This window comes from Staurois parvus, unplaced genomic scaffold, assembly GCF_062004578.1.
Source record: "Staurois parvus isolate SC_StPar_1 unplaced genomic scaffold, SC_StPar_1.0 ptg002547l, whole genome shotgun sequence".
Taxonomy (NCBI): domain Eukaryota; kingdom Metazoa; phylum Chordata; class Amphibia; order Anura; family Ranidae; genus Staurois; species Staurois parvus.
Window position 1 is genome coordinate 1 of NW_028320343.1, and position 21,102 is coordinate 21,102.

At 55.0% G+C, this 21,102-nt stretch overlaps 1 protein-coding gene across 1 annotated transcript; it reads left to right on the top strand.

The window, feature by feature from the left end:
* Positions 1-65: 65 nt before the first annotated feature.
* On the top strand, positions 66-19,951 carry POGZ (pogo transposable element derived with ZNF domain; the record flags this gene model as incomplete). The annotated part of the gene is given in 18 exon segments (XM_089666128.1): positions 66-221; positions 1,684-1,859; positions 2,996-3,122; positions 3,577-3,885; positions 5,274-5,477; positions 5,566-5,669; positions 6,861-7,165; positions 8,697-8,851; positions 8,974-9,068; positions 10,856-10,898; positions 10,901-11,001; positions 12,500-12,631; positions 12,715-12,854; positions 13,775-13,915; positions 14,692-14,751; positions 14,830-14,945; positions 15,423-15,444; positions 15,749-19,951. Coding segments are annotated over 18 exon segments (3,998 nt in total), but the record flags the coding sequence as incomplete, so codon positions are not given.
* Positions 19,952-21,102: the final 1,151 nt, after the last annotated feature.

A 21,102-nucleotide genomic window follows, 5' to 3' on the forward strand; every position in this document is an offset into this window, starting at 1 on the left:
GCTCCCCTTTGTCACCACATTGTTGAGTTGTAGTCCAACGTGTGATTCTCTGTCTTCTCTTCCAGTGTCCGTCAACATCCAGCCAGTCACTGCAACCCTTCCTGTTGTCGCTCAGACACTGGGCACCCAGTACACTACGGCCGCCACTGTGACCAACACCATCGCCCAGAACACGGACAACACCAAGAAGACGTTGCTGACGCTCATCGCCAATAACAGCGGTGAGTAGATGTCTAGAAATCTCCATGAAATGATTCACAAGGGTAAATCCTAAAGGGGGGGGACCTCCTTAGGAGGCCCGGTGTGCCTGCAATAGCCGAGATCCCTGTCCTCCATTGGAGGTGGCCATTGCCTGAAGGAGAAAGCACGTTACGGAATGCTGCTGTAGAGGTGTGATCTGGATTGGAGGTCAGACTGCAGATCGTAAAGAACCCTTTTATGTCTCACCGCTTTATTTGTTCGAGCGTGAAGTATCACCAGAAGTCGTTGTGGTATCCTCCTGGGGACCAAGTTCATGTAGCACCTGGTCCCGCTGTAATCCGTAGCTGTGTTGCGCAATTTAAAAAAAAAATAAATAATTTTTGTCTGTATGTGCTGACTGTAGCTACACCCTAGGCTGCAGCCCAAATCATGAGCACCCTATGGGGGAGCCAGGGCACAGCAGCTGCATCCTAGGCTGAAGCCCAATTTATGAGCACCCTATAGGGGAGCCAGGACACAGCAGCTGCATCCTAGGCTGAAGCCCAATTTGAGCGCCCAATGGGAGAGCCAGGACACAGCAGCTGAAGCCCAATTTATGAGTGCCCTATGGGAACGCCAGGGGCATAGCAGCTCCATTCCAGACTGAAGCCCAATTTACGGGTGCCCTATGGGAGAGCCAGGGCACAGCAGCTCCATTCCAGACTGACGCCCAATTTATGAGTGCTCTATGGGAGAGCCAGGGCACAGCAGCTCCATCTCAGGCTGAAGCCCGATTTATGGGTGGTCTATGGGAGAGTCCGGGCACAGCAGCTCCATCTCAGGCTGAAGCCCAATTTATGAATGCTTCATGGGAGATCCAGGACACAGCAGCTGCATCCCAGGCTGAAACACAATTTTGAATGCCCTATGGGAGATCCAGGGCACAGCAGCTCCATCTCAGGCTTAAGCCCAATTTATGGGTGCCCTATGGGAGAGCCAGGGCACAGCAGCTCCATCCCAGGCTGAAGCCCAATTTATGGGTGCTCTATGGGAGAGCCAGGGCACAGCAGCTCCATCCCAGGCTGAAGCCCCAATTTATGAATGCTTCATGGGAGAGCCAGGACACAGCAGCTCCATCTCAGGCTGAAGCCCAATTTATGAGCGCTCTATGGGAGAGCCAGGACACAGCAGCTCCATCTCAGGCTGAAGCCCAATTTATGAATGCTTCATGGGAGAGCCAGGACACAGCAGCTCCATCTCAGGCTGAAGCCCAATTTATGAGTGCTCTATGGAAGAGTCGGGGGCACAGCAGCTCCATCCCAGGCTGAAGCCCAATTTATGAGTGCTCTGTGGGAGAGTTGGGGGCACAGCAGCTCCTAAAACCTTCCAGATTGGAAATTCCCATTCTGTGTTGCTTGAAATCATTGTAGGTTGAAATGTACTCTGAAATAAAGACTGAGCTCAACGTATGCTGGAGGAAAACCTTTGTCTTCCCCTTTTCAGGTTCCACACCAATCGTGCAGTCCGGCTCCCAACCTCTCATCCTGACCCAGAACACCACACCTGGTATCGGCACCGTGATGACCCAGCCCATGCTGCGACCCATGCAAGTCATGCAGAACGCCAACCACGCCACCAACAACTCGGTGACGGCACAGCCCATCTTCATAACGGCACAGGTAGGGAATAAAGCTTTATTAACCCCTCCCACTCCAGAGGATTTACCCCCCCCCCCCCCCCCCCCCCCACCCCTCCTGACCAGGCCATTTTTTGCGTTAGGGCGCTGCGTTACTTTAACTGACAATTACGCTGCACCCAAATTATTTACATTTTTTTTTTGTCCCCAGAAATTGAGCTTTCCTTCGGTGGTATTTGATCGCCTTTTGTGTTTTATCGCAAAAAAAAAAAAAAAAAAAAAAGCAAAAAAAAGACCAATTTTGAGAAAAAAACAATATTTTGGACTTTTTGCTATTAAACACGTCCAGTAAAAAATATAAAAAAAAATCAAATTTCGGCATAAATGTATTCTGCTCCGTGCTAAAAAAAAAACCCAATACGTGGAAATTCATTGGTTTACATAAGTTATAGCGTTTACAAAATGGCGGTATAGATAATGGGATTTTTTCTTTTTTTTTCTTACTAGTAATGGCGGTCCGCGACTGCGGTGACACTGGGGGGGAACTGACTTGGTGTCAATGACATCTCCAGTGACACCAATACAGTGATCAGTGCTAGCGGGACTGCGGCGCACATTCTGACACTGGGGGGGGGAACTGACTTGGTGTCACTGACATCCCCAGTGACACCTATACAGTGATTAGTGCAAAAAAAAAAAAAAAAAAGCGCTGACACTGCACTAACGGCACTGGGCAGGAAGGGGTTAACGTGAAGGGCGATCAAAGGGTTAACTGTGTGCTGGGAGTGGTTTTACTAGGGGGCGGGGTCTGTGCGCTTCACTGTAATCCCACTGCTCTGGGTGCCTGTGCTGTGCGGTGTGCCTGAGCTGACAGGACTGTTGTAAACAAAACAATCTTCCTCCTGTCGGAGATGCTTGGTAATCAATGGGCGCCGGCGGGTAATTACCGGCTGGGACCCGGTGATTGGCGGTCGTGAATAGCCGCACAGGTAGGGTGCATGCGCCTCCTACCCGGAAATACAGAATGACACGTGTGCTGCGGTTGGCTCCCGCCAGTACCTCTGTGGCTCCCACCAGTACCTCTGTGGCTCCCACCAGTACTTCTCACATGACCAGAAGCCCGGTAACTCAAGCTGGGACCGGTTTCCTTCATGTTTTCTCCAATGGCTTTCTTTGCAGGGTTTTCCGGTTAGGAACGTCCGGCCGGTGCAGAACACGGTAAACACGGTGAACGCAATGAATCAAGTAGGAATTGTTCTGAACGTTCAGCAGGGACAGACAGTCAGACCCATCACCATCGTACCAGGTAAGACTACTCCAGCACTCGGCCCTCTGTGGCGCGGACTAGGCCCCCTTGGGCGCGGACTAGGCCCCGGGCTAGGCCCCCTTGGGCGCGGCCTAGGCCCCGGCCTAGGCCCCCTTGGGCGCGGCCTAGGCCCCGGCCTAGGCCCCTTGGGCGCGGCCTAGGCCCCGGCCTAGGCCCCTTGGGCGCGGCCTAGGCCCCGGCCTAGGCCCCCTTGGGCGCGGCCTAGGCCCCGGCCTAGGCCCCCTTGGGCGCGGACTAGGCCCCGGCCTAGGCCCCCTTGGGCTCGGACTAGGCCCCGGCCTAGGCCCCCTTGGGCTCGGACTAGGCCCCGGCCTAGGCCCCCTTGGGGGCGGACTAGGCCCCGGCCTAGGCCCCCTTGGGGGCGGATTAGGCCCTCATGGGCGCCAGGCCCGTTCTAAATTCTTCTTGTTTTTTTCGTTTCCTTTTTTTCCAGCTCCGGGCACCCAGTTTATGAAGCCAGCAGTGGGCGTCCCTCAGGTCTTCTCACAGGTGACCCAGGTCAGGCAAGCTTCCACCGTCCCCGTGCGTCCCGCCACCAACACTTTCACCACGGTCATCCCGGCCACCCTGACCATAAGGAGCCCGGTGCCGCAGTCCCAGGGTCAGGTCAGCAAGCCGATCTCCAGCACGTCGACCACGCTGTCGCCCAGCCAGCCACTCCGACAGATCACGGTGCAGCAGCCGGTGCAGACGCTGACCATTCCGCAGAACCAGAATAATCCCAGCACCAACCCCAAACTAGGTAAGGAAAACAAAATGGAGATCTCTTTAGTCACATGACTGATGAAATGGAGAGGGCCAAGCTGGCCAATCCCCAATAGTCTCCTTGTGTGTGGACGTTGCTGCTGCAGAGTCGTCCTCCTGAATCTTGTTAGGTTCCCACCACTGGACTGCCAATAAGACGTATCCATGTCACGCAGACAGTGATATGGACACCCAAAGAAGGACTCCGCCTACAGACCTATGGAGCGTCACGTGACTTGATCAGTTACAGGGGTGAGGAAGCTGAATGGGGGGGGCTGGGATCAGTTTTTGGGGCCATGGCCACTTTGGTGGACTGTAGAGAGGCCTCCCAGTTGCAAGTCTATCCTTGACTCCAATAATATGGCGTCCTCCAGGTCTCTCTACAACAGGGGTGTCAAACTGGTGGCCTTCCAGTTGTTGTGAAGCTACAAGTCCCATCATGCCTCTACCTTTGCAAGATTGACAGTTACAAGCGTGATTCCCAAAGCCTCATGGGACTTGTAGTTTGGCAACAGCTGAAGGTCCGCCAGTTTGCCACCCAAGTCCCATCATGCCTTTGGGAGTCATGCTTGTAACTATCAAAGGCATGATGGGATTTGGGTGTCAAACTGGCGGACCTCCAGCTGTTAACAAAGTCCCATCATGCCTTTGATAGTTACAAGCATGACTCCCGAAGGCATGATGGGACTTGGGTGGCAAACTGGCGGACCTCCAGCTGTTGCCAAACTACAAGTCCCATGAGGCTTTGGGAATCACGCTTGTAACTGTCAATCTTACAAAGGTAGAGGCATGATGGGACTTGGGTGTCAAACTGGCGGACCTCCAGCTGTTGCCAAACTACAAGTCCCATGAGGCATTGCAAGATTGACAGTTACAAGCATAACTCCCAATCTTGCAATGCCTCATGGGACTTGTAGTTTGGCAACAGCTGGAGGGCCCCCACACCAGTTTGACACCCGTGGTCTACAAGGAACCTTTAGGGGAATCCTTCCCAGTAAGAACGGTCATTTTGCTCCTCCACCGCAGGAATTCATAAAAAGCCCCGTAGTTCCAGGTGTGGAGGAGCATGTGACTTCAAAACAGTAGTGGCCCTTGGTCGTTGGACCAGTGCTGTTTTAGGGGCCATGGTGACACGGCTCAACCCGGTGTAAGCTGTGACTAGAGGGACTCCCAGGGTGTACTGGTGGCTGAATAGACCAGCGGAGGAGCTAAAGCAAGGTGAGTATGTCCTGCTGTTTAGGGGGGGGCCCTTAAAGAGAACCTGTTTGGCTAAAGTGGAGGTCCCCTTTAAAGCCCACCTCCAGCATGGAAGGGGAGGAACCCCCCTGTAGTAGCCAGCCACAAACCCCAAAAAAAACCTGAATGACCCCCCTTTGTTCTCCGCAGTGAGCATTGCCAGTTTTGTGGCGGTGAAGAGCACCGGTGAGACCAACGACGTGGTGAAGTTTGTCAACGCCATGAGCGGGAGCCAGACGACCACCCACAATTCCACCCAGCTCATCCTCTCCAGCACCGTGGGAAATAACGGCACCGGCCCCGGCTTGGGCACCGTACAGAAGAGCATCCAGTTGGAGCCCCTCGGGGTGACGGGTAGGTCCGAGCAAAATAGGACCTTCGGCTAGGGTCCCACCGGGCCCGCCGGACGCCTGTGACGTGTCTCTCCTTCTCTCCATCGCAGTATCGTCCCCATCTGTGACCCTGCAGGAAAACTTGGATAGAAAGCACTGCCCCAGATGTCAGACTTCCTTCCGAGTCGTGGAAGCCCTTCGAGGACATATGTGTGTAAGTCCATGACCGTCGTATATCGAATGTTTGTGAAAGGACTGAGCTACAGGTAGTCCTCCCCTTCGGTCCTCCCACCAGCGGGGGCAGGCTTCTGACCGTTTTGCTACTTGATTCATTAGCATGGTGCTTCTTTGCGCCGGCCATACGCCTCTCGGTGGGCGGAGCTTCACGCCGAGAGGTTCCCGACACAGTTACCGGCTTGCATTCGGGAACTTTCCAATCACGTGGAAGCCAATCATGGCAGTCGTGATCACAACCCCCCCCCCTACCTCCTGAAACCCCCTTAAAGGGCCCACCAGAGGGTTAAGTAAAATAAAAAAATGGAGACCCTCTCCTTCATAAAAAAGCCTTGTAGAAAAATATTTGAACCCCTTTTGGCACATGGACTGCTCCACCAATCTCCAACGCGTTTCGCTGTACAGTAGGACTGAGCTCTTGAGGGTGAAACGCGTCGGGGCAGGATTTGCATTGGAAGGAATAATACATGACTTTCTGTTCCTGGCCCCACCCCTTTCCTTCGTTGGATTTCAGGTCTTTCCATCATGGAGCATTGCAGGTGGGCGTGGCCTAGGCAAATACAGCCTGCCTAGGAGCACCCACTCCTCCAGACGGGTCGGCCTGGGGGAGCGGGCGCTCGTGGGGTCGGCCTGGGGGAGCGGGCGCTCGTGGGGTTGGCCTGGGGGAGCGGGCGCTCGTGGGGTTGGCCTGGGGGAGCGGGCGCTCGTGGGGTTGGCCTGGGGGAGCGGGCGCTCGTGGGGTTGGCCTGGGGGAGCGGGCGCTCGTGGGGTTGGCCTGGGGGAGCGGGCGCTCGTGGGGTTAGCCTGGGGGAGCGGGCCCCCCCCCCCCCCTAGGATCGGCCTGGAGGAGTGGGAGCCTCCCATGATATGAAAATATCAACATGGCCTTGATGGGTGGGGTCACATTGATGGGTGGAGTCACATTGATGGGTGGGGTCACACCCATCGAGGCCCTGTTGATATTTTCAGAACTCCTCCCACTTTTTGAGTAGTACAGTTCTGGCCGTACATCCAGGTCTGATGGATACCGGCAGTGTTGTCGTAGCTCCTCCCACTCCTAAAGAGAAAAAAACCCCGCATGGCCACAGGAAGCTCTTGTTGGGTCCGGTTCTCCGAGAATGGTGGGACATAATCGTGGCCTTCATCTGTCTCATCCTCCTTGTTTTTTCAGTACTGTTGTCCCGACCTCGTGGACTTCTCCAAAAAGGCCAACTCGGAGTCCCAGCTGACCCCGCAAGGGGCCAAGTCCACCAGCCCAGACAAGCCGGCCACGGCCACAACTCCCGGCGGCCTGACCTCTCAATCTGGCAAGAACCTGGAGGACGACGCCTCGCAAGGCAAGCTCATCATGTTGGTGGACGACTTCTACTACGGCCGGGACGTCGGTCAGACTTACCAGATGCAGGGAGCGTCCAAAGTGGCCGCCACCACCTTCCGCTGTCCCCACTGCAACAAGAGACTGAAGAACAACATCAGGTAGGCGTGACCGATGCCGTGCCGGGAGGCGGCCATATTGTAAGCTTTGCCGTGAGCCGTTGTTGGTGCTCTTTGTACCGGTTTGACCGTACGCTTGGGAAAGGATTCTTCACGGTAAGAGCTGTGATAACACTCTCGTGGGATAGTCATGGGAAATTCAAAGCGTATCGAAACATTGATGAAAAATAAAGCCGCCATCTTGTTTTTGGTGCTATGAGATCAAGCATCCCCCGTATCCCTGGTCAGAGACATGAGAACTGGCTTCCCTTTAGCTGTGTGGTCAGAGACTTGGGCTGGGGCAGAGACATGAGAACTGGCATCCCTTTAGCTGTGCGGTCAGAGACTTGGGCTGGGGCAGAGACATGAGAATTGGCATCCCTTTAGCTGTGCGGTCAGAGACTTGGGCTGGGGCAGACACATGAGAATTGGCATCCCTTTACCTGTGCGGTCAGAGACATGGGCTGGAGCAGAGACATGAGAACTGGCATCCCTTTAGCTGTGCGGTCAGAGACTTGGGCTGGGGCAGAGACATGAGAATTGGCATCCCTTTAGCTGTGCGGTCAGAGACTTGGGCTGGGGCAGACACATGAGAATTGGCATCCCTTTACCTGTGCGGTCAGAGACATGGGCTGGGGCAGAGACATGAGAACTGGCATCCCTTTAGCTGTGCGGTCAGAGACATGGGCTGGGGCAGAGACATGAGAACTGGCATCCCTTTAGCTGTGCGGTCAGAGACTTGGGCTGGGGCAGAGACATGAGAACTGGCATCCCTTTAGCTGTGCGGTCAGAGACTTGGGCTGGGGCAGACACATGAGAATTGGCATCCCTTTACCTGTGCGGTCAGAGACATGGGCTGGGGCAGAGACATGAGAACTGGCATCCCTTTAGCTGTGCGGTCAGAGACATGGGCTGGGGCAGAGACATGAGAATTGGCATCCCTTTAGCTGTGCGGTCAGAGACATGGGCTGGGGCAGAGACATGAGAATTGGCATCCCTTTAGCTGTGCGGTCAGAGGACATGGGCTGGGGCAGAGACATGAGAACTGGCATCCCTTTAGCTGTGCGGTCAGAGACTTGGGCTGGGGCAGAGACATGAGAACTGGCATCCCTTTAGCTGTGCGGTCAGAGACTTGGGCTGGGGCAGAGACATGAGGATTGGCATCCCTTTAGCTGTGCGGTCAGAGACATGGGCTGGGGCAGAGACATGAGGATTGGCATCCCTTTAGCTGTGCGGTCAGAGACTTGGGCTGGGGCAGAGACATGAGAATTGGCATCCCTTTAGCTGTGCGGTCAGAGACTTGGGCTGGGGCAGAGACATGAGAATTGGCATCCCTTTAGCTGTGCGGTCAGAGACTTGGCTAGGGCAGAGTAAACTGTAGTGGGCAAGGAGTTTTCATTGGAGTCTATTATGGGGGAGGGGTGCCTAGGGATGGGGGGTGGTGTCTAGGGGTGGGGTGCTTAGGGAAGGGCGGGGGCAGGGGGTAAAGGTTACCTGTATATAACCCGTGGTTCCGGTTTTGTCTTTCTCGCAGGTTTATGAACCACATGAAGCACCACGTGGAGCTGGACCAGCAGAACGGCGAGGTGGACGGACATACCACGTGCCAGCACTGCTACCGCCAGTTCTCCACCCCCTTCCAGCTGCAGTGCCACCTAGAGAACGTTCACAGCTCCTACGAGTCCACCAGTGAGTACCATCGTGGGCACAACCTGGCCACCGCCATCTTGTTTTGGCTACGAAGTCGGGGGGGCGGTGGGGTCTCCTCCTGCCGGTGGAGTCGCTGATTTCCCTCTTCTTTCTTTTTGTAGCAAAGTGCAAGATTTGTGAATGGGCCTTCGACAGCGAACCCCTCTTCTTGCAGCATATGAAGGACACCCACAAACCGGGAGAGATGCCCTACGTTGTGCCAGGTCAGTCCGGGGGCCTCGCAGGAGGAAACTGGAGTCAAGGGGGATCTCCGGGCAAAAAGTTCACTCGAGATTATTTTTAAAGCGGAGCTCCACCCAAAAGGGAAGTTCAGCTCTAAGTACCGGTCCCCCCCTCGAGGAATTGGCGCCTTTTGGGGAGCGGGAGCCCGATTTTTGACAGGTACCCCCTTCCGCTGCGATCGCCTAGGTGATTGGAAGCGGGTGTTGTCCTCCCTCCCCCGTAGTCTTCTGGGACATGTGACCGGTCCATACACAAGATTCAGCCCCCTAGTCACGTATGTGCTGAGGGCCCCCCCGTATGTGCTGAGGGCCCCCGGCTCTGAGATGCCGGTTCCTGGGAGCAAGGATGGCCGGTGAAATCCGCTGGATCCAGGGACAGGGTGGCTGTTTGTTCTTTTTGTGTTTTGGTTTTCTTTTTGTTTTGGGGTTTTTTTTTTTTTTGTTTCTTTTTATTTTCCTTTTTTGTGGTTTTGATTTTTGTTTTTGGATTTTTTTCTTTCTCCAGACAAATTTGAGGGGGGGGAATGAAACAGCTTGGGGGTCCTTCCCCCCCCTCCCATCCACACCTGGCATTTTGGGTACTCTCTCTTTTGGGGGAAACCCCATGGCGCGTCTTCTTTTGTTTGTTGTGTTTTTTGTTTCGAGGTTTGTTTTTTTTTTGTTTTTTTTATTTTCTTTTTGGTTTGGATTTTTTTTTTTTCTCGGGGGGGCAGCTTGTGGATCCTCCCCCCCCTATCCATACCTGGCACTTCGGGTACTCGCTTTTGGGGGAAAACCCATGGCGTGTCTTCTTTTGTTGTGGTGGTGTTTTTTTTTTTTGTTTTTTTTTTAATTTTTGGTGTGGGGTTCCCCTTAAAATCCAAATTAGGGGGTGCGGTGTGTGATCGCCAAGTAAGACTGACAGGGGAGGGGTCTGTATGTAATCAACACCGATCTCTCTCCTGTCCGCGAGGACATGCTGCTTTGTATCTCTGCACAGCTTGTCTGCCTAGTAACACAACACACAGTTAACCCTTTGATCGCCCCACATATTAACCCCTTTCTGCCCGGCGCCATTAGTACACTTCAGTGCTTTTTGTGAACACTGATCACTGTATTGGTGTCACTGGAGATGTCAGTGACACCAAGTTAGTCCCCCCCCCCAGTGTCAGAATGCCCGCCGCAGTCCCGCTATAAGTCGCTGATCGCCGCCATTACTAGTATAAAAAATACCGCCATTTGTAGACGCTGTAACTTTCGCGTAAACCAATTATTTTACACGTATTGGGATTTTTAACTTTTTTTTTTTTTTTTTTCCTGGATGTGTTTTTATAGCAAAAAGTCAAAAATATTATGGGGGTGTTTTTTTTTTTTTGTTTTTTTTTCTCCCAAAAATCTTTTTTTTTTTTTTTTTGTTTTTTTGTTTATAGTGTAAATAAAACCCGCGGAGGTGATCACAAACCACCAAAAAGCTCTATTTGTGGGGGAAAAGAGGGACATAAACTCCATTGGGGTGAAGCGTTGCATGACCGTGCAATAGTCAGTCCAAGTAATGCAAACAATGGTCTGGGCAGGAAGGGGGAGAAAATCCTCTGGAGGGGGAGGGGTTAAGAGGGAGGCGGAGGCCACGCAGTTGGCGAGCGGGAGGCGGAGTTAAGTTATTAATGAGCAAATCTGTCCGCCGGCGTGTAGACAGCCTTCATAGAGACCGCCGATCGATGGCCAGGCACGCTGCGATCTGCATTGGGACGATCGTTCCATCTCCTCTTCGTGTGTCTTCCAGGTGTGCGCCTACCGCTCCTCCATCTACGCCGAGGTGGACACGCACTCCGACTCAACCACGAAGACACGCGGTACCTCCTGTGCGTGTACTGCCTCAAGGTGTTCAAAAACGGCAACGCCTTCCAGCAGCACTTCATGCGTCATCAGGTAAGAGGTCTGAGTGCGGGAAATGTTCGAGGCCGAACTCCCGGGATGATCTCCTCCCACATTCCACCAATCTCCTCCAATCCAGGCAAAATCTTTAATCGGGGGGCGGTACTATCATAACGGAGTGGGGACTTCCTGGGTTTTTTTTTTTTTTGTTTTTTTTTATCTCCACCCTCTTACCCTATCTAATGATTGTCCAACATTTTCAGTGCCAACCCAGTGCATGATGGGATGTATAGTTCTTTGGCGCTCCAAGGAGGAGAGGGCCGCTTCCCTGCGGGGAGAGGAGATGGGGCCGCTTCCCTGCGGGGAGGGAGACGGGGGCCGCTTTCCCTGCGGGCAGGGAGACGGGGCCCGCTTTCCCTGCGGGCAGGGAGACGGGGCCCGCTTTCCCTGCGGGCAGGGAGACGGGGCCCGCTTTCCTGCGGGCAGGGAGACGGGGCCCGCTTTCCCTGCGGGCAGGGAGACGGGGCCCGCTTTCCCTGCGGGCAGGGAGACGGGGCCCGCTTTCCCTGCGGGCAGGGAGACGGGGCCCGCTTTCCCTGCGGGCAGGGAGACGGGGCCCGCTTTCCCTGCGGGCAGGGAGACGGGGCCCGCTTTCCCTGCGGGCAGGGAGACGGGGCCCGCTTTCCCTGCGGGCAGGGAGACGGGGCCCGCTTTCCCTGCGGGCAGGGAGACGGGGCCCGCTTTCCCTGCGGGCAGGGAGACGGGGCCCGCTTTCCCTGCGGGCAGGGAGACGGGGCCCGCTTTCCCTGCGGGCAGGGAGACGGGGCCCGCTTTCCCTGCGGGGAGGGAGACGGGGCCCGCTTTCCCTGCGGGGAGGGAGACTGGGGCCCGCTTTCCCTGCGGGGAGGGAGACTGGGGCCCGCTTTCCCTGCGGGGAGGGAGACTGGGGCCCGCTTTCCCTGCGGGGAGGGAGACTGGGGCCCGCTTTCCCTGCGGGGAGGTGAGGGAGACTGGGGCCCGCTTTCCCTGCGGGGAGGGGGACTTCCTGTTTTTCGGGGGGGGGGGGGGGTTTTCTATGATCTCCACCCCCTTATCCTGCCCACCATTTTCATTGCCAACCCAGTGCATGATGGGATGTATAGTTCTTTGTTGTTTGAAGGGGGAGCCGGCTGCTTCCCTGCGGGGAGGGAATCCTCCTTGTTTTTTTGGGGGGGGGGGGGATTTTTATGATCTCCACCCTCTTACATCATATAATCCACTCTGGACCTGCCTAATGAATGCCCAACATTTTCCCTGCCAACCCAGTGCATGATGGGATGTATAGTTTCTTCGTTGCTCCAAGGAGGAGAGGGCCGCTTCCCTGCGGGTCCCGGTTGAGCTTCAAGAAGTCTTCTGGAAGAGGCAGTGACCCCATTACAGGAACGGGGGGATTAGGTGTTGCCCAAAGTGGCCGCATATCACCTGGGGGGGGGGTTTTTTGTACACATGAGCTGTTTTTAATGTGTTTTATTGTTTCCCCCCCCCCCCCATTACACGCACCCTACACGAGCAGAAGAACGTCTACCACTGTAACAAATGCCGCCTTCAGTTTCTGTTCGCGAAAGACAAGATCGAGCACAAGCTGCAGCACCATAAAACCTTCCGCAAACCGCGTCAGCTGGAGGGGCTGAAGCCCGGGACGAAGGTGAGGCGCGGGGGATGCGGCGTCGGGGTGACGTTTGTCCTGCGCGGCATGACGTGCCGATAACTCCTCCCTTTTTTCTGCAGGTGACTATCCGAGCCTCTCGAGGACCCCCCAGGAATTCTATGACCACCGTAGACGCCCCAATGATGCCGCCACCAGATATGACACCCCAGGCTCTCCGCCATCCTGTGGACACCTTGCCAATCATCGCATTCCCCAACCGGTTAGTTACTGGCTCGTGCGTTTCCCATCATCCTCTGCAATGTAGGAAGTGCGACTTCACAAACGTTTCTTGCTGTAAGCCGTGTCTGGAAACTGGTGAATGTTCTCCTTCGCAGTGTTGGCTTGTGGATGAAACCACGCTTGTAATTCGTGGACAGCCACGCCTTTCTACTGCCAGAGATGTAACTGCTTGGGGGGGGGGGGGGGGCGATACATCCGCTTCCTGATCTCTGATTGGCTGTCACAGTGATCTTGTGATCAGGACAGGCTTGCCTAGTGGCAGCTAACATTCGTGAAGACTTAATGGAAAAGCATTGAGCCATTTGTAAGCCGGGGAGGGAGCCGTTTACCGGGAGGGGGGGGCGGTGAGGCGTTTACCGGGAGGGGGGGCGGTGAGGTGTTTACCGGGAGGGGGGCAGTGAGGCGTTAACCGGGAGGGGGGGGCGGAGAGGCGTTTTCCAGGAGGGAGGCGGTGAGGCGTTTACCGGGAGGGGGGGCGGTGAGGCGTTTACCGGGAGGGGGGGCGGTGAGGCGTTTTCCGGGAGGGGGGGCGGTGAGGTGTTTTCCGGGAGGGGGGCGGTGAGTCCTTTACCGGGAAGGGGGCGGTGAGTCCTTTACCAGGAGGGGTGGGGAGGTGAGCCCTTTACCGGGAGGGGTGGGGCGGTGAGCCCTTTACCGGGAGGGGTGGGGCGGTGAGCCCTTTACCGGGAGGGGTGGGGCGGTGAGCCCTTTACCGGGAGGGGTGGGGCGAGGCGTTTACCGGGAGGGGTGGGGCGGTGAGTTGTTTACCGGAGGGAGGGGAAGAGGCAGTGAGCCCTCACTAGGAGGGGGGCGGGGAGCCTTTTTCTGGAGGGGGGGGGGGGCAGGTTACAGATTCCTGTTGTAATCCCGTGGTCACTAACCTTCGCTGTGGTTCCTCAGGGTTGTGGAGGAGAAGCAGACCTGCCTGGAGTGTAACTTCGAGATCCCCGACTTCCATAACCATTTCCCCACCTATGTGCACTGCTCTCTGTGCCGCTACGCCACCTGCTGCTCCCGCGCCTACGCCAATCACATGATCAAGTAAGTGGGGTGCAGACTTAGGAACTTGGCAAAGGTTCGGGGGTGTGGGGGGGGGACATGGAGACTCTCGGTGGGGGGGACATGGAGACTCTTGGTGTAGAGAGGGGGGGGGGGGGACATGGAGACTGTGGGGGACATGGAGACTCGATGTAGAGAGGGACGGGGGGGACATGGAGACTCGTGGGATGGGGGGACATGGAGACTCTCGGTGTAGAGAGGAAGGGGGGGACGGGACATGGAGACTTGTGGGATGGGGGGACATGGAGACTCTCGGTGTAGAGAGGGACGGGGGACATGGAGACTCGTGGGATGGGGGGACATGGAGACTCTCGGTGTACAGAGGGACGGGGGACATGGAGACTCGTGTGATGGGGGGACATGGAGACTCTCGGTGTAGAGAGGGACGGGGGACATGGAGACTCGTGGGATGGGGGGACATGGAGACTCTCGGTGTAGAGAGGGACGGGGGGGACGGGACATGGAGACTCGTGGGATGGGGGGACAAGGAGACTCTCGGTGTAGAGAGGGACGGGGGGGACGGGACATGGAGACCTGTGGGATGGGGGGACATGGAGACTCTCGGTGTAGAGAGGGACGGGGGACATGGAGACTCGTGGGATGGGGGGACATGGAGACTCTCGGTGTAGAGAGGGACGGGGGACATGGAGACTCTCGGTGTAGAGAGGGACGGGGGACATGGAGACTCTCGGTGTAGAGAGGGACGGGGATACCATTCTGCCTGGTTCAGGAGATATTTCTTCGTTTCTGTTTTCCAGCAACCACGTTCCCCGGAAAAGTCCAAAATATCGTTCGCTGTTCAAAAGTTGCAAACCCAGGTATGTAATCCTTCCCAGCCGACCAATCCCGAGGTTGTCACTGTGGGCCACTAACTGTTAACATCTTCCTCTTCCCAGTGAGGAGCTGGTGATGACATGCTCATCCTGCGCCTTCGTGACGCGACTGGGCGATGCCATGGCGAAACATCTGGTGTTCAACCCCTCGCATGGCTACATCACCGTCATGTGTACAAGTAAGTACCGTGGGACTGCGGGGGAGGGGACATTACAGTGTAAGCTCCTCTGGTACGGAGACTGATGGGACTGCGGGGGAGGGGACATTAGAGCGTAAGCTCCTCTGGTACAGAGACTGATGTGACTGCGGGGGAGGGGATATTAGAGTGTAAGCTCCTCTGGGACTGTGGGGGAGGGGACATTAGAGCGTAAGCTCCTCTGGTGCAGAGACTGATGGGACTGCGGGGGAGGGGACATTAGAGCGTAAGCTCCTCTGGTACAGAGACTGATGTGACTGCGGGGGAGGGGATATTAGAGTGTAAGCTCCTCTGGGACTGTGGGGGAGGGGACATTAGAGCGTAAGCTCCTCTGGTGCAGAGACTGATGGGACTGTGGGGGGGAGGGGACATTAGAGTGTAAGCTCCTCTGTACAGAGACTGATGTGTGTTGTACTCTAATGTTCTATATAAAAGTTGATATTTCTGTTTTCTCTGCAGATATCTCCCCAGACGTTTCATGGTAATTATTTTCTTTTTCCTCTTTTTAGAGCTTTTTTGGGGTAATATTTGCTTTTATCAGTTTTAATGGCGTTTTCCATACTCTGTAGCCGGGACGGGCCAAGGGGTAGGCAGAGGAGTCGGTTGCAATGAGCACTTCAGCAGCTGGGGGGTGGTAGAGAGTTGGTTCCTGCCTATACTGCTGCTCAGGAGGGGGAGGTGGTAGCCTTGGATGGTAACGGTCCTTGTCCCGGCACTGGTCTACAGTCAGTGGTCCTTTCACGGTTGTATTATGGGGCGCTCACACATTTTCTGTCCCTCCGCAGGGTCCTTGAACCTTTCGAGAACATGGATGATGTCACCAGTCCTCCAACCGAAGATAAGCGCGAACCGGCCCCCAAGGTGTCGCCGGCCCCCAAGGTGTCGCCGGCCCCCAAGGTGTCGCCGGCCCCCAAGGTGTCGCCGGCCCCCAAGGTGTCGCCGGCCCCCAAGGTGTCGCCGGCCCCCAAGATGTCGCCGGCCCCAGTGTTGCCAGCTCTGGTGTTTCCAGCCCCGGAGAACTTGAAACCTGTGGATGTGGATGAGGTAGAGGAGCCGGAGAACAGAAACCTGGAGAGCAACAAGGAGGAGCAGATCAGCATCAAGAAGCTGCGGGTGGTGCTCTTCGCTCTGTGTAGCAGCATCCAACAAGCGGCCGAGCATTTCCACAACTCGCCGAGCCGCATCCGGTGGTGGCTTCAGAAGTTCCAGACCGCTCAGGAGGAGAAGCCAGATGCCTTGTCCGAGGAGAAGTATCTGAGCACCGAGGCGGAGGAGAGACTGGCCGAATGGGTTCTGCTCCAGCGAGAGCAACAGCAGCCAGTCAACGAGGAGACTCTCTTCCAGAAGGCCACCAAGATCGGACGCTCGCTTGAAGGAGGCTTCAAAATCTCCTACGAATGGGCGGTGGGGTTCATGCTACGGCACAAACTAAGCACACACTCCAAAGCTGCCGTGGCCAACTGCCTGCCTGGAGAACTGGAGGACAATGCCCAGACTTTCATCAGCTTTGTACAAAGGCAGATCCCCAACCAGGACCTCCCGTTGTCCATGATCGCCGCCGTCGACGAAATCTCACTTTTTCTTGACCTGGAGCTGCTCGGCGGAGAAGAGAGGAGAGAATGCGCGCTGCAGACCGTGGGCGCCGGCGAGCCTTGGTGCGACATCGTGCTCACCATCTTGGCTGACGGCAGCCTACTGCCGACGTTGGTGTGCCTTCGGGGCGGCTCGACGTGTGCCGTAGACGTTCCTGAAACCATCATCTACGAAGCTAGAGAAGATGGCCTGAGCGAAGATGAGGTCATGGAGCTTTGGTCGTCTCGGGTTTGGCAGAAACACATGGATTTGCCCAACAAAGGCATGGCGGTGATAGACTGTCACAGGTCACACATGTCCAACGAGGTCCTGGGCCTCCTGAGCTCCACCTGCACGCTACCTGCCGTGGTGCCGGCCGGCTGCAGCTCCAAGATCCAACCCATCGACGTGTGCATCAAACGAGCCGTCACCAGCTTCCTCCACAAGAAGTGGGGAGAACGGGCCCGAGCCAAAACCACCTGCAGCCCAGAGACGGTGCTACGACTGGTCATCAGCTGGATGATGGAGGTCCTGGGCGTCATCAGCGACCATCCAGAACTGGTGCAGCAGTCCTTCCTGGTGGCCAGCGTCCTGCCGGGACCCGACGGAGCCACCAACTCCAGCAAACGCAACGCCAAGATGCAGGAGGAGCTCACCAGCCTCCTGGAGGGCGAGCTGAGGCTGAACGAACACGAGGACGAAGACACCGATAGCTGCAACGACAGCCAACCCGAGGAGTACGCCGACCCCGAGGTCCTCCAGCACCTCTTCGAGGAAGAGAGCGACACCGAGTCCTTCTACGGCTTCGGCGACACAGACCTATAAAACCCGCACAGCCGTTCTCCTCCCTCCCCCCGCCCCACCACCTCCAAAGGTTTGTATCGGGCTTCACATTCCACCTTCCGATGAGGTTCAGGAACTCGGATACTCTTGTCGTAGCATCCCAGTTTTTAAGTTTTAACCCTTTTCCTGGTCCTGTACAGAAAGCCGCTACCTCCCCCTCCCCCCGTACAGAGAGATCAACCGGACGTTTGACTTTGTTTTAAAAAAAAAAAAAATAAAAAATCGATCAGACCAACCAAATTGACTCATCCAGTCTTCACCCTGGATTGCAGATTGGATCGTGAAGGACCTGGACTTTGGTGAAGAGGCCTACGGGTTCCGCGACTTGTCGTTCCTAAAAGGTTTACGTTTTTTTTGGGGTGTTTTTTTTTTTTTTTTTTTTTTTTTTGGTTGCAAGGAAAAATTTACAGGTAACGGTGCAATCCAGTTTTTTGGTTTTTTTTTTCATCGACGGTTCTGTTTTGAGAGCCTTGAATATAGCTGGGGGGGGTCCCTTCCGCGTCAGAAAAGGACCGACACTGCCAGCTCTTGTCACTACATAATAAAGGTTTTTTGTTTTTTTTTTAGCTGCTCCTTTTTTTTTTTTTTTTTTTTAATTTTTTTTTTTTTTTATATTTTTTTAGTTTTTTTTCTTCTCCTTCCTTCACCCTCTTCTGTCGAGAGATGGCATGTTGCGGCCTGGTCCCCCGTGAACTTTAGCGCGTACTCTGTAATATACGAAGTTCTATAGCGTGTACATAATGAAATGGCAGAATAAAGACAGGCCAGAGGTGAGTCTGTGTTTTATTAGAATAAGATGTGAATTTTTTTGATTTTTTTTTTTTTTTTTTTTGTTTTCTATCTATATAAAGTGTTCTGTTACAATTGCCCTCTACTGTATGTTTTTCACTTTTTACAGCGTCGGGTACTAAAGAGTTAAGAAAATAAAACATTTAAAAAAATGACATTTTAATTGATCATCTGATGGCCCTGAACAGAGGTGGACACCTATGGAGATGGATTTTAGTTGTGGTTTTTTTGTTTTTGTTTTTTTTTTTTTTTTAGGTTCCTGCCCCACTTGCCTGACCCTGTGCCACCCTCACAGAAGATATTTTTTTGTAAAGTAGATTTTATTTGCTCTTCTTTGGGCATCTTGTTGTAATCCCCCCGCAGCCTTCCTCAGATTTGTGCAGACGTGAGCCTGGTGTACCCCAAGGGGCGGCTGTGACTCCTTCCTCAATTGGGGGGGGGGGGGGACTCTACAGCCTAGTGTGCCTCAATGGGGGTACACTAGGCCATGCAGTACCTCAATGGGGGTACACTAGGCCGTGCAGTACCTCAATGGGGGCACACTAGGCCGTGCAGTACCTCAATGGGGGCACACTAGGCCGTGCAGTACCTCAATGGGGGCACACTAGGCCGTGCAGTACCTCAATGGGGGCACACTAGGCCGTGCAGTACCTCAATGGGGGCACACTAGGCCGCGCAGTCCCCCATTGAGGGGCACTAGGCCGCGCAGTCCCCCATTGAGGGGCACTAGGCCGCGCAGTCCCCCATTGAGGGGCACTAGGCCGCGCAGTCCCCCATTGAGGGCGCCTGTGACTCTTTCCTCAGGGGAGAGATTGCATGGCCTAGTGTACCCCCAGGGGTGACCAGGACTCCTTCCTCAATTGGGGACTGTACATCCTAGTGCACCTCGATAGGGGACTGCATGACCTAGTGTACCCCAAGAGGCAGCTGTGACTCCATTGGGGGGACTGCATGGCCTAGTGTGCCACAAGAGGCGGCTGTGACTTCTTCCTCAGTTGGGGAGGGACTGTACGGCCTAGCGTACCCCAAGAGGCGGCTTGGACTCCATTTGGGGGGGACTGCATGGCCTAGTGTACCCCAAGAGGCAGCTGTGACTCCTTCATTTGGGGGGGACTGCATGGCCTAGCGTACCTCAAGGGACGACTGTGACTCCTTCCTCAATTGGGGGGGGGACTGCATGGCCTAGTGTGCCCCAAGAGGCAGGTGTGACTCCTTCCTCAATTGGGGAGGGACTACATGGCCTAGCGTACCCCCAAGAGGCGGCTGTGACTCCTTCCTCAATTTGGGGGGACTGCACGGCCTAGCGTACCCCCAAGAGGCAGCTGTGACTTTCCTCAATTGGGGGGGGACTGCACGGCCTAGGGTACCCCAAGAGGCGGCTGTGACTCCTTCCTCTATTGGGGGGGATTGCATGGCCTAGTGTACCCCAAGAGGTGGCTGTGACTCCTTCCTCAATTGGGGGGGGGCAGCATGGTCTAGTGTACCCCAAGAAGCGGCTGCGGCTCCTCCCTTGACAGTGTGAAGGACTTCGGGCCTTGTTTTTAGAGGCAGGTTACGGGTTGGTTCTGCCGCTGCTACGAAGCGTGTGGGCCTTCGTTCCGAAGCAGCGGGAGATTCCGGAGGTGCCTGCCTCGGGTTCAGGGGGCGGGGCTTTCTGCACACAATGGATGTAAGATGGGTAATGATGTAAAATACAGAGAATTAGACAATGTGAGTCTGCAGACAAAGCATGGGACTTCTAGATTTTTAAATGCGTTTTATTTCCAATAAAATAGTATAAAATACGTCTCTTGTGTTGCCTCACTTGTACCTCCAACTCCGACCCGACCGAACCATCCGACCCGACCGAGCGCCGTCATCGAGCTTTGATGCACCTTTTCATGGCGTTGCTCCTCAGTCCCGTCACTGACTTTCTCTGGCTGGTAATGGCGTTAGGAGCCATCTTTAAAAAAAGTTGACTAAAACCCTCACTCTAGGAGGTGGAGGCCATTGATGTCCCTCACAAAGCCTGTCTGAAAAACCTCCCCAAAGATGGCATCATCCCATCCTGCCTTGTTGCTAGGCCGTTACTAAGACACTCCCAGCTGTCACTGCTCACCATCAAGGGAGAGAGCTCTCCATCCCCGCCCACTATCTCCTCTGATGCAGCATCGCTGGCCTCCGAGCTACTGCCACACGGGGAAAGCAAGAACATACGAGGAGGTTTAAATTGGCTTGGAGTATCTTGGTAACCAGGCAGGACTGAATGATGCCATCTCTGGATTTTTGTTTTTCGGCCTGGCTTTTCGGAGGTGTTCTAGGCCTACACCTACACCAAGGACGTTACTTCGTTTTTGGCCAATGCTGCACAGTTTGGTTTCATCTAAAGGTGCCCGTTACCTGCATAAGGCAGTCTTTGGTAAAGAGGAGATGGCTGTAGTGGTGAAGCTGTGACTTTACTGGAAGCCTCTTCTCTTGTTTTCGGCACGTGTCCCATTTGGTTCAGGGGCCTTGGGCTAAAAGGCTGGACTGCGGCTTTCTTGTTTAAAAAAAAAAAATAAAAAGATCTGTATAGAGGGCTGCTGCTTGCAATCTTGGGGCCCCAAGATTGCTAGCACGGCACAGCCTGTGCTCGCAATATTGGGGCCCCAAGGTTGCTAGCACGGTACAGCCTGTGCTCGCAATATTGGGGCCCCAAGGTTGCTACCACGGTACAGCCTGTGCTCGCAATATTGGGGCCCCAAGGTTGCTAGCACGGCACAGCCTGTACTAGCAATATTGGGGCCCCAATACTGCTAGCACAGGGTACAGCCTGTGCTAACACAAATATCCCCCAAACCATCTTCCTAGCATAAATGACCTCGCCGCACAATCTCCCCCTTACCTCCTTGCACGGTACAGCCCGTGCTAGCAATATTGGGGCGCCAAGATTGCTAGCACAGGGTACAGCCTGTGC